This window comes from Cydia amplana, chromosome 19, assembly GCF_948474715.1.
Source record: "Cydia amplana chromosome 19, ilCydAmpl1.1, whole genome shotgun sequence".
Classification (NCBI taxonomy): Eukaryota; Metazoa; Arthropoda; class Insecta; order Lepidoptera; family Tortricidae; genus Cydia; species Cydia amplana.
This window is the reverse complement of record NC_086087.1, coordinates 4934414-4947739: the sequence shown is the minus strand read 5'-3', so window position 1 is coordinate 4947739 and position 13326 is coordinate 4934414. Positions and strand designations below refer to the sequence as shown.

The window sequence follows — 13326 nt, the reverse complement described above, 5'->3', positions numbered from 1 at the left end:
GTCAACACAAAGTTCAAATTAGAATGGAACAGGAGACCTTTTTATAGGTCTCTGGGCGGTTAGAGGATATTATTTATTATTTGGCTGTGGACTAGGGTTGCCAACCGTACTATATTATATAGTATTGTACTATATTTTGGCTCTGTGTACCAGGGATGTTGCGAACATCCGCATCCGCAACCGCGGAGCTTCCGCATTATTTTCAACATCCGCATCTGCATCCGCATCCGCATAAAATCGATGCGGATTTAATGCGGATGCGGATGTGGAACAGGTCGGTACAGGAACGTCTTAGCATCGGCGTAAGTGCTAGACTGCTAGGTAATTTAGTCATTAGCTAAAAAAACCTATTACAAATTAGCAGTCAAGCGTGAGTGGGACTTAATGTACGGAACCCTTAGAACGCGAGTCCGACTCCCATTGGGCCGGTTTTTTGAAATAAAAGTTACTAAAGTGTAATATTTGACGTTTTTTATGTACCTATCTTGACATCCGCATCCGCATCCGCATCCGCGGATGTGAGCCTTTAAAAATCCGCATCCGCGGATGTCAAAAAATCGGCATCCGCAACATCCCTGCTCTGTACTATATAATTTTGGAAAAATATATAGTACGCTAAAATACTATATTTCCGATTGAACGTATTTTACACTTATGTTTAGTATTATATCTAAACATACTATCCTTTTTTGAAATTACTATATTTTTGATGCCTTATTCTGGAAAATACTATATTCCACCAAAAAATAGTTGGCAACCCTACTGTGGAGTACATGAATGTGTTCAGTTGTGGCCTAGCTACCAATAGTTGGGATGGTCCTTCCTCCTGTGCTCGTCGTCGGCCAGCGTGTCGGCGGAGGAGGAGGGGGGGAGGGGGCGCGGCTGCGCGGGGAGGGGGGAGTCGGCGCGGCGCGCGGTGGCCAGCGCCACCACGATGTCCACCAGCAGCGGCTGCGGGAGCGTCTTTATGGACTCCTGGTGCGCCAGCTGTCAAGCAAAATTATTGTTAGCTTGTTTTTCTTTTGACAATTTCAAAGTCTCAATTAAACTTTGAAACTAAATCGGAGCAGGGAGTGCGTCCGTTACGTAACGCCAACGATCTTTGTATAAAGTCAACGCGGACCAAAAGTGGCAAAAAAAATATCCGTTTTGAAGGGGCACAATTTTACAATAAATTACCGAAATCCATAAAAGACTGCAAAAAATTCCACAAATTTAAAAATGAATTACGCGAGTATGTTATTAATAATGTCTAAGTCCGGCCCTGGGAGTTGCAGCTTGGAAACAAATAATTGTTATCGATAAACGGGTTACCATTGTATTGCAACATGTTTACCATTTTGAACTTAAGTTAGATGATCGTTCTGTTTTTAACATATAGGTATTCTATTAATTATTCTTTAAAATGAACTTGTTCTGCATTTTACGTGTAAGTTTCTGGTCTTTTCTAATGCTACCTGCAACTTGTTATTGTAACAAAATTTAATTTAATTGGTTATTGTTTTTGTTTGTTTTGTATAACTTGCGATGCTCACTGATTTACTTTTATTTTAGTATGTATTCTCACGAAGTGAAATGTATAATTTATTTTGAGAAATAAAGTTCTTTAAACACAAAGTTACTTTTAATGTATGATTGACATTGATTGAGCAAAGAGATAGATTGTAGAAGAGTTGGATATAGTTATTTGTACAACAAGAGATCAAAGTTTGATATTTCTTCGAGTGCTTATTTTGAGTCCCGTGCAAGCGAAAGATTCTATACTAATTTAGAATCTTAAGCGTAGTAAGGGACTCAAAAGCGCACGAGATGTAAATAACTTTGTTCTCGTGTAGTTCACAAAACTTTTCACCTCAGCAGTGAGAACATATTAGAGAACCCGAAAAATGTATTCCTTCTTCATCACTTACCTATTCACTCATGTTTTCTTAAGATATACCAACAATTAAGTTTTCACCTCAACAGCTCGAACAAGGGTACTTTGCTACTTAAAAAAGGTGAAAAATTAATAACATATCGTGCCCCCGACCTCGACAGCTGAAGTAGATGGCGCTTGGTGATAATTGCAATGTCAAACGTAACTTTTGACAACCAGTCCCCTTAACACATTCAGTGCCAGCGCGAGCTACGCGCTACGAGCGTAGCCGATAACACGGGAAATACCGTATGTAGCGAAAAGCGCCTACGAACAGTGAACTCCCCTAGCAAGTCGCTGGCAGTTAATCTGTTAATTTACAGATTTCGGAGAAATATATGACACGCTCTTATCGCGTTTACAAATAAGATCGTGTCAAATATTATTTCGTTGTGTAACGTATTTTTGCAGGTGACTGTACGAAGCTGTATAGCGCCATCTATACTAGCACATCAGTAATCAAATTCGAAGTGCGAGGTTTTCTTGGACTACTACTTTACTATTCTTCTACATGCACTTAAAATGTATGACTATTTATTTTGATTAGTTAGAAAATTAAATGCGGCATAAAATTCATCTGCCATTCTCAAACAAGAGGTATATGTTGCCAATATTGCTAGTACGTTATCGTGACATGGCTCACCTGGTAGAAGTTGTGCACGATCATCTTGAGCGCGTATTCCTTGATGTCGGCGGCGCGCATCCGGTCCGCCGCCTGCAATATTGCTAGTAAGTCGTCTGGTGACATGGCTCACCTGGTAGAAGTTGTGCACGATCATCTTGAGCGCGTATTCCTTGATGTCGGCGGCGCGCATCCGGTCCGCCGCCTGCAATATTGCTAGTAAGTCGTCTGGTGACATGGCTCACCTGGTAGAAGTTGTGCACGATCATCTTGAGCGCGTACTCCTTGATGTCGGCGGCGCGCATCCGGTCCGCCGCCTGCAATATTGCTAGGAAGTCGTCTGGTGACATGGCTCACCTGGTAGAAGTTGTGCACGATCATCTTGAGCGCGTATTCCTTGATGTCGGCGGCGCGCATCCGGTCCGCCGCCTGCAATATTGCTAGTAAGTCGTCTGGTGACATGGCTCACCTGGTAGAAGTTGTGCACGATCATCTTGAGCGCGTATTCCTTGATGTCGGCGGCGCGCATCCGGTCCGCCGCCTGCAATATTGCTAGTAAGTCGTCTGGTGACATGGCTCACCTGGTAGAAGTTGTGCACGATCATCTTGAGCGCGTATTCCTTGATGTCGGCGGCGCGCATCCGGTCCGCCGCCTGCAATATTGCTAGTAAGTCGTCTGGTGACATGGCTCACCTGGTAGAAGTTGTGCACGATCATCTTGAGCGCGTATTCCTTGATGTCGGCGGCGCGCATCCGGTCCGCCGCTTGCAATATTGCCAGGACGTTGTCCGGGGTGACGTTGCTCTGTAGGTTGTGCTTGCAGAATACTTGGAGACGGTTGTTAGTGAAACCTAGAAAAGGGGTATTGAATTTAGATGTTTTTTATTGTAATCACCACTGTCACTCCCAACCCAGAGGGAAAACCGGGTCAGATTCCGATCTGGCCCGGGCCTTATTCCGTAAGGCCTGGTTAATTTCTTTATACTGAGGTGTGCCAATAAACAGTATCCTATCAATCTATCTTATCGCAAAGCTAAGTTGCACCGGTTTTTATAAATGTTACTTATTGCCGTGGTTTCCATAAACTTCTTTTAAGAGTAACAAGCCTACGATATTGATACCCAATTGTCAAATACCCTATCATTTTGACATTTGTGTTTGCTAGAAAGGGACAGCATTTTACATAAGTTTGCTACGTTTAATGAATAAGGCCCACTTGCACCAATTCACTAATCCGGGGTTAACCGGTTAAACCTGGAGTTACCATGGTTACCAGTACAACTTGACACTAGGTTAACGGTTTAACCGCTCAACCCCGGGTTAGTGGGATGGTGCAAGTGGGCCTAAGGGGGTTAGTTTTTAACTAATATGAGGTAAGAAATAGTCGCTTATGCTCTGGTTTCCTCCAAAATACTACGACATCCATATTTAGCCGTATTATTTAGTATGGAGACGGCCGTTATATGACGGCACCGCTATCCTAGGAAAACCGATCTTTAGTGATGATATTTACCGTAATAAATCGGCGCTTGGAACAAGTAGAGCGAGTCCTCAGTAGGCATGTTGGTGTCTCCGTAGTATATGTAGCGCAGCAGCGAGTCGAACGCTTCCTCTGAAGGCACCGTGTCGCATATTTGAATCTGTAGGGAAACGGGGATGTCGTCAATAAGTATTGCCGTTTTTAATGATTACTTACCACCTACATTTAAACATTTGCCACTTGATCACTACATAGTATAAAATAAAGTTGCTTCCCGCTGTTTGTCTGTCCCTATGTATGCTTAGATCTTTAATACTACGCAAGGGATTTGATGCGGGTTTTTTATATATAGAGTGATTTAAGAGGAAGGTTTATGTATAATTAGTTAACCCGTGCGAAGCCGGGGCGGGTCGCTAGTAATATATAAAATTATGTTGCAGGAATACAGTTGTAGGTAGTGTAGGTACTCTTCCGCCAGATATCGGCTTGGAGATCGCACAAGTCCGATTAAACAGTATAGCCCCCGTGAAATCTGGGACGTACCTACGACACAGAATAAGTAATAGTATTATCATACAGAACGGACACGCAGCGCCCTGCCCCGACTCGGATTACCTCGCCCCTCGACAGCAGTTAGCCGAGTTTTAGCCGCGCGCTCAGTTCGGTTAGCGACGCGATGACGGACGGAACGTTCAAAATGCCGGTCTATTGTGCTATGTACGAGTACCGAGTGTACCCTGTGTGTGTGTGTGTGTGTGTGTGTGTCTGTGTGTTATTTTAGAAATAAGTAATCAAGTTTTCAATTTTAAATACACGAAATGTGCATAAGGCTAAACTTTTGTATAATAATAGGTAATAATATCGTACGTCACATACATACACGCCTACCGATATTTTGTTCGTTGAATTTAGGAATGTTAAGTTAACATTTTAATGTCAATACCTACACAGATATTACTTGTAAATGTTTTATTTTTAGTTTTACACTCTTTTCACAAAAAAGAATTTATGCTTAGAATATTCGCGTTTTTATTGATTTAGTTATTTACATATTTATATTTTGGAGATCCAACAGCTATGTATACAGAGTATCCCAAATTAATAAGATATTAAGAAGAGATGGTTTTTTTATTGTAATATAATTAATTATGTATTTTGCCCAAAAACTCAGCCTCACTGTGCAGAGGGGGAACGCGGCCAGTATCCTGGGAACTGCCTCAGGCTAATTTAGGGTTAGATTTTTGATTTATTTTGTTATTCAATCTCTGTTATTAATATGTTGAATTTTTGAATTTTTCCATTAGGTATATATGTTATTTGTCCCAAAGGTTGTCTGGAAGAGATCGCTTTTTAGCGATAAGACCGCCTGTTGTTTACCTCTGTTTGTATTTCTGTTTTATTTGTATTGTCTTCTTTTATTGAGGTGTGCAATAAAGAGTATTTGTATTGTATTGTATTGTATGTTATATAATAGGTATCAATAGGTATCAACAATAACGTAAATATAATAATGGCGTAACAAAACAATTGGAGCATAATTAAACTTAAACATCAGTTAACATATTTCGGTTGAATTATTCAACGCAGCGGGCGGCTCGTCGTGTCACTCCGGCCTTTCCCGCGCCGCTCGAGTGTCAGCCCTAAAGCTTTGGTTTCCTCCGATAGCGGTGCCGTCATATAGCGGCCGTCTCCATACTAAATAATACGGCTAAATATGGGTGTCGTAGTATTTGTATGGAGACGGCCGCTATATGACGGCACCGCTATCGGAGGAAACCAAAGCATAAGCGACTTATTCACACAATGACGCGTGTACAGACGTGCCGTTCACACATATAAACGCCAATGATTTTCGATGTATGGCGTGTCCGCCCTGTGCCTACGATCGGCCTATACCAATCTGTAAGTGCGTAAGTGACAGGCGATAAAAATGAAATCCTCGACCCCAGCATTTTTGCAGACCGTGAAACTGCCGTCTGCTCTCCTCACTGAGCACTGAAGACTGACGGACGCAAGCGGCGCGGCGAGCGGCAAATAAAGGCTATTCATTCATGCATTCAGGGGCCCGTTTCTCAAAAGCTCGTAATTTGTAATACAAGTTGAAGTCCCTATCTAACAAAAGCTGTCAAAAAGTGACATCCGCTCGTATTACAAGTTACAAGCTTTTGAGAAACGGGTTCAGGACTTGACGGATCTCTATTGATCTAGCTATAGTTCGTTTTTTTTAGCATTAGAAATAAGGTAAACAATCTTGATGTGTCTCTTAATTGAAAAACATATTTTTAAAATAAGTTACGGTAAATATGTAACAATTATGAATCTAATACGATCTTTTATAGTCTTCTGCTTTCATAAGTAATAGTTATTGATTTTTAAAAAGTGTTTTTCAATTAAAAGACATGTCAAAATCGCTTACCTTCTTTCAAGTTCTTTCTAATGTTAAAAAAAACCGGCCAAGTGCGAGTCAGACTCGCGCACGGAGGGTTCCGCACCATCAACAAAAAATAGAGCAAAACAAGCAAAAAAAACGGTCACCCATCCAAGTACTGACCCCGCCCGACGTTGCTTAACTTCGGTCAAAAATCACGTTTGTTGTATGGGAGCCCCACTTAAATCTTTATTTTATTCTGTTTTTAGTATTTGTTGTTATAGCGGCAACAGCAATACATCATCTGTGAAAATTTCAACTGTCTAGCTATCACGGTTCGTGAGATACAACCTGGTGACAGACGGACGGACGGACAGCGGAGTCTTAGTAATAGGGTCCCGTTTTTACCCTTTGGGTACGGAACCCTAAAAAACGAACTATAGTGTACTCACGTTGACGGTGTTGTCGCTGGGGCAGAAGGAGCGGAACATGGCCTCGAAGTACGCGGCGCGCGCGGCCAGGATGGAGCGGTGCGCGGCGCGCGCGGCCGCGCCCACGCGCAGCCGCACGTCGCTCAGCTCCCCGCCGCCCGCGCCGCACAGGAACACCGACATGTCCTGCTCGAGGGTCGTTCCTTACCGATAAACAATGTATTTTTGTTAGAAAACCACCAAAACTGGGAATATTCAGAGGCAGGCAAAATATTCGCTTTTAAACGAAACTTCACTCGCGTAAAATTCGTTAAGCCGACTTTTGTAGTTTCGTTTCGATCGAAAAGAAAAAAATCACGGATAAAATGTGTTTCGAAATGCAGAAATGTTAACAAAATTTATTCTACAACTCTTTTACTGGCCTGCCGACCTGTGATGCCGACCTCCACTCGCCTCCACCGATGAACAGAACACCGATACTCGGATCAAGTAATAAATAAAGGTAGTATCGCACACGCCCTAGGCACAAGCTGAGCTAAGCTATAACATCTTCACCCGTTCCTGCGACAGCGGTAGTTTGATTTTGTGGTCGGTGCCGACGACGGATCATTTCCATTTCTACCATCCTACACAACAACATGTATAACATCGCAATACTAACCTATAATATCTTCGTCGCTCTTCTGCGGCGCCGGGAGTTTGGCCTGTGGTCGGTGCCGACGACGGATCATTTCCACCATGAGGCTCTTTTCTTAAAGTGTGTTCCTACACAACCACATGTATAACACCGCAATACTAACCTACAATATCTTCGTCGCTCTCCTGCGGCGCCGGGGGTTTGGCCTGTGGTCGGTGCCGACGACAGATCATTTCCACCATGAGTACTCTTTCTTTTAAGTATGGTCCTACACAACCACATTTACAACATCGCAATACTAACCTATAATATCTTCGTCGCTCTCCTGCGGCGCCGGGGGTTTGGCCTGTGGTCGGTGCCGACGACAGATCATTTCCACCATGAGTACTCTTTCCTTTAAGTATGGTTCTACACAACCACATTTACAACATCGCAATACTAACCTATAATATCTTCGTCGCTCTCCTGCGGTGCCGGGGGTTTGGTCTGTGGTCGGTGCCGACGACGGATCATTTCCACCATGAGGCTCTTTTCCATCGTTTCGAATTCCGGCGACATCACTATTTGCGTAAAGTTGTAGTCCTTTACTAGAAATCTGCGAAATAAAAATAAGAGTTTAGATGAAGATAAGCCGACCTCTCCTAAACTTGTTCTAACATTTTTTTTGTTGACACATATTTGTAATTTGACACAACACTCACACTGTGTACTTGTCTTATCCGATAACACTAAATTAGAAATTGATGTTAAACCTATTTTCCAATCTTCTACGTACGTACCCTCTATATAACTTCACACAATACTGTTTGTTTTGAAGACTGGTAAATATAATTTAAATAGGTATGGTTCATAATTTCAAATTTCTTTTTCTTTCTACGGTTATTATGTATGTTAACATTATTTACTGATTAATGAACCTCCAGGTCTGTTTCTTAAGTATGTTAAGTACACTACATTGTACTATAAATCCATTTGCATTATGTGACTGTTTGTGTTCTAAATAAATTAAAAAAAAAAAAAAAAAAAAAAAAAAAAAAGTAGGAGTTGTAAATGTGGACGCGAACGGATCGAGCCGTTATGCTCTCATAGATTCCCTTCCTCAGTATGAATTATTAAACAAGAGAGTGTTATTGGTTGATGTTGAGAGCCGGCAACAGTGGCAATACATTGCTGTAGCAGATTCCATTAAGGGAGCGCGTAGCCAATATGTTCAGCCGTAGCACACATAACACCATAGTTATTACCTACCACTTCTTGACGGAGTGCGGTGTAGTCACATGGTGCGCGGGATAGAGAGCTGGCAACACATTGCTATAGCAGTTGCCTTAAGGAAGCGATCACGTAGCCGATATGTCCAGCCGTAGCACACGTAATACATACCTGAGACAGTTATATAGTGCGCGGAGGAGAGCTGGCAACACGTTGTGACGTGGTGGCGCAGGCTTTGAGAAAGCGCGCCGCGTAGCTGATATATTCAGCCGTAGCACACGTAGCACATACCTGAGACAGTACTCCTTGACGAAGTGCACTTGTGCGTGGTGCGCGGAGTGGAGAGCTGGCAACACGTTGCTGTAGCACAGGTTGGCCTTGAGGAAGCGAGCGCGTAGCCGATGTGTTCAGCCGTAGCACACGTAGCACATACCTGAGACAGTACTCCTTGACGGAGTGCACTTGTGCGTGGTGCGCGGAGTGGAGAGCTGGCAACACGTTGCTGTAGCACAGGTTGGCCTTGAGGAAGCCAGCGCGTAGCCGATGTGTTCAGCCGTAGCACACGTAGCACATACCTGAGACAATACTCCTTGACGGAGTGCACTTGTGCGTTGTGCGCGGAGTGGAGAGCTGGCAACACGTTGCTGTAGCACAGGTTGGCCTTGAGGAAGCGATCGCGTACCCGATGTGTTCAGCCGTAGCACACGTAGCACATACCTGCGACAATACTCCTTGACGGAGTGCACTTGTGCGTGGTGCGCGGAGTGGAGAGCTGGCAACACGTTGCTGTAGCACAGGTTGGTCTTGAGGAAGCGATCGCGTACCCGATGTGTTCAGCCGTAGCACACGTAGCACATACCTGCGACAATACTCCTTGACGGAGTGCACTTGTGCGTGGTGCGCGGAGTGGAGAGCTGGCAACACGTTGCTGTAGCACAGGTTGGCCTTGAGGAAGCGAGCGCGTAGCCGATGTGTTCAGCCGTAGCACACGTAGCACATACCTGAGACAGTACTCCTTGACGGAGTGCACTTGTGCGTGGTGCGCGGAGTGGAGAGCTGGCAACACGTTGCTGTAGCACAGGTTGGCCTTGAGGAAGCGGGCGCACAGCCCGCGGAGCCGAGGAATGTTCAGGCGGAGCGCCAGGCGGAGGACTTCCATTACTTGCAGGATGGTGGACGGCCTTTCGGGGTCCTCGTCTGTAGAGAAATATTTATTAGAGATGCCCCGAATAGTGGTTTTGGCCGAATACCGAATATTCGGCCCCTCTCTCGGCCGAATACCGAACATGACATGCGAACATTTTGAGTCACAATTTGTTGCAAAATGGCGCGGTTTTGGTATGAGATGCAATGCCAATTCACAACATTCAGGATCGAGCATAAATATCTATACTCGCCGGTAATAAACGGTACAACACGATAAAATAACCAAAGGATATCACGCACTGGACTGACCTTATGCTGCAGCAATGGCGGAATCCTCTCGATGCGACTGGTTCTTCTTTTATGTTCAGCACCTTTTCTTCTTTCACACACCGGCCGGCGGTACGTTAAATAGTCTTAGGCCTTTTGTCACGCACGATATATCACTAAAACACTTAGTTTTGGAGGCTTAAAACATATAAAGCGATTTAAATCGATAGCGGTCGATACGCATGCCGCGGCGTCTCGCTAGTTCTCGTTTTCGCCAACAGAGGCGCTGCTGAGGCGTTGTCCTTAGCGTGTCGTCCGAGCAGTTTCGGACGATCCTATTGGCTAAAATGTCAATATTGTATCGTTGTGAAGTGCGTTTTGGCTTTGCATCGATAAACGGTAGAAGCGCGCGGAAATTTGATTAATTAATTAAAAACTAAACGTTAAGAACGGAACATTCCGCCCACCAAAATACCAATGGGATTTTCCCGAAAGAAAAAGAAAACGTTACTTAACTATTGGTAAAAATACGATTTACGAAACTAATCTTAAAACTAGGGAACGTTGTTAATGGGAGCGATTATTCGGATGGAAGGGGACATAGTTTGACCAGGGGCCTTTTAACTAAGTTATCCTTCGCGGTTCGCACGGTAGCCACCCGAACTACTCCGTCAGGTCCGTTATGGAGAGAGACAACTCGTCCCAACGGCCAATGAAGAGGAGGTCGGTTCTCGTCTTTGATAAGTACGATTGAATTTACGGTTAACGGTGTTGAGTCTTTGGTCCATTTTGCCCGCAGAGTTAAGGCGTGTAGGTACTCATTTTGCCAGCGTTTCCAGAACTGCTGTTGGAACGCTTGGATGAGCTGCCATCGGTTTAGTCGATTAAGTTTAACGTCCGCGTAGTCAGAGTCTGGCACTGCGGTCAGGGGTTCTAATGTCAGGAAGTGACCGGGTGTGAGGACGTTCAGATCGTTAGGGTCGGAACTTAAAGGACACAAAGGCCTCGAGTTCATAATCGATTCAATTTGGGTGAAACATGTCGATAATTGTTCGAAGGTTAAGACCTGGTCGCCAACGATGCGATATAAATGTGTCTTGGCGGCCTTAATCTGGATCTCCCATATCCCTCCAAAGTGTGGAGCGGACGGGGGGTTGCGTTTGAAAGTGATACGTTCTGCGTGCGAGGCTCGTTCGATACATGCCGCTAGTTGTGAGCTCGCGCCGACAAAGTTAGTACCACAATCCGAATGTATGACGTTACAACGGCCACGGCGGGAAACGAAACGACGTAGGGCTGCGATGAAGCCGTCGGTTGATAGCGTTGACACTACCTCCAAGTGCACGGCCTTTGTGCTTAGGCACACAAACAGGCATAAGTAAGCCTTGTCGATTTTCGCACCGCGATGGGATCCGAGTTTGATGCGAAATGGACCACCGAAATCAACGCCGACTACAGAGAACGGTTTAGCCTGATTGACTCGAAAGTCAGGAAGGTCGCTCATGAACGGTTGCAGAGGCTGCGGATGAAGACGATAGCAACGGATGCATTTCGAAAGCTGGTGTCGTATCGCTCGCCTAGCCGCGAGGATCCAGAATTGTTGCAGGACTAAATAATGAGTCGTATTTAGACCAGGGTGAAAGGTTTTCCGATGGACGGATTCGATTACGCGTGTCGTAAGTACACACTTTCTAGGCAATAAGGCAGGGTGCATATGTTCGAATTCTAAGCCGGAGCGCGCAAGTCGTCCGCCCACCCTGAGAATGCCTTGGTCGTCTAGGAACGGATTTAGTTTGCGAAGACTACGAGGTAGCTGTTTTCGCAACCTAAGTTTCGATATGACATCGGAAAAATGACGATCTTGGAAATGCTTGACGATTTCTAGTAGCGCGCGATGGCGCTCGATGTCCGTTATGAGCAAGCTTTCAGATCGTGAAGCGGTGCTACGCGCGTTGGTACAAAACCTACGCACGTAAGCTAGAATGCGACAGACTTTGTCCAACGACGAATATCTCTCTAACAGCTGATCGATTATTGACGTTTGCTTGATAGGTTCGGTTTGACTTGTTACGAGAGTTACACGACGCTGTTCGGAAAGTACGACGTTATCGGTGTTGCGATCTTTCGATAGATCTGTTGGCCATTCAGACGGTGAGTGAGAGAGCCACTCTGGGCCCGCCCACCATAGCGTATTGGTGAGAAGTTCCCGAGGCATCTGCCCTCGTGAACAGATATCTGCGGGATTCGTTCCAGAGGGAACGTGTCTCCAGCAAGCGGTAGGAACGATGTCCTGCACGTGGCTAACACGATTTGCGACGAATGTCACCCAACGAGAGGACGGAGCGCGTAACCAAGCCAATGTAACGGTTGAGTCGCACCAAAGGTAAGTTTCTTCGACAGGCAGCCGCAGCGTGTCCTTGACGAACTTGATGAGATCTGCAAGCAGCACTGCTGCGCACAATTCTAATCTGGGCAAAGATTGTTTCCGGAGAGGACAAACTCTCGCCTTTGCGCAAACGAGGTGGACGCGAACGGAGCCATCAGACTCGGTGACACGTAAATATACGACGGCGCCATACGCTACCTCAGAACTGTCACAAAATCCGTGCAACTGATACGATTGAGCACCTTCGATGGTGAATTTGCGAGGGATTTTCAGATCTCTAACTTGAGGAAGTTGCTGAGAGAAATTGCTCCATTGGGACACAATTTCCGGAGGAGGAGTTTCATCCCACGAAGAGCCGAGAATCCAAAGTTTTTGGATCAAGGCTTTGGCTTGGATTGTCAATGGAGACAAGAAACCCAAAGGGTCGAAGATTCTGGCGACCTCACTTAGAATCGTTCGTTTGGTACACGGTTGATTCGAAGGTTGGACGTTAAAAACGAACGAGTCTGAAGCGGGTTCCCATTTAAGGCCAAGGACCTTAACGGTGGTGTCTTCGGCTTCGGTAAATGCGATGGCGTCCGAGAGACACATTTCCGAGGGCAAATCCCTAAGAAGTTCGGGTCGATTGCTTACCCATTTTCGTAGCTCGAAAGCGCCGAGCTTGAAAAGTGCGATAACCTGTGACTTGATGTCACAAGCGTCATCCAGCGAAGAACTTCCGGTAACGACGTCATCGACGTAAATATCGGAAGTTAGAACGGTTTTGGCCTTCGGGTACTTATGACCTTCATCGTTGGCCAATTGCTGGATCGTTCGGCAAGCAAGAAACGGAGCCGAGGAGACCCCGTACGTTACGGTGTTCAAT

General features: G+C 45.1%; 1 protein-coding gene across 1 annotated transcript in view; it reads right to left on the bottom strand.

Annotated features, from left to right (window-relative positions):
• Positions 1-787: 787 nt before the first annotated feature.
• LOC134656990 (leucine-zipper-like transcriptional regulator 1) overlaps positions 788-13326 on the bottom strand; it is a 33624-nt gene continuing 21085 nt past the window's right edge. The window contains exons 10-15 of the mRNA XM_063512555.1: positions 9664-9859; positions 7897-8048; positions 6838-7019; positions 4051-4177; positions 3231-3388; positions 788-987 (exon numbers count right to left, since the gene is read on the bottom strand). Coding sequence (XP_063368625.1) covers positions 799-987; positions 3231-3388; positions 4051-4177; positions 6838-7019; positions 7897-8048; positions 9664-9859 — 1004 coding nt within the window. The 3' untranslated portion in view covers positions 788-798. The remainder of the gene's footprint in view (positions 988-3230; positions 3389-4050; positions 4178-6837; positions 7020-7896; positions 8049-9663; positions 9860-13326) is intronic.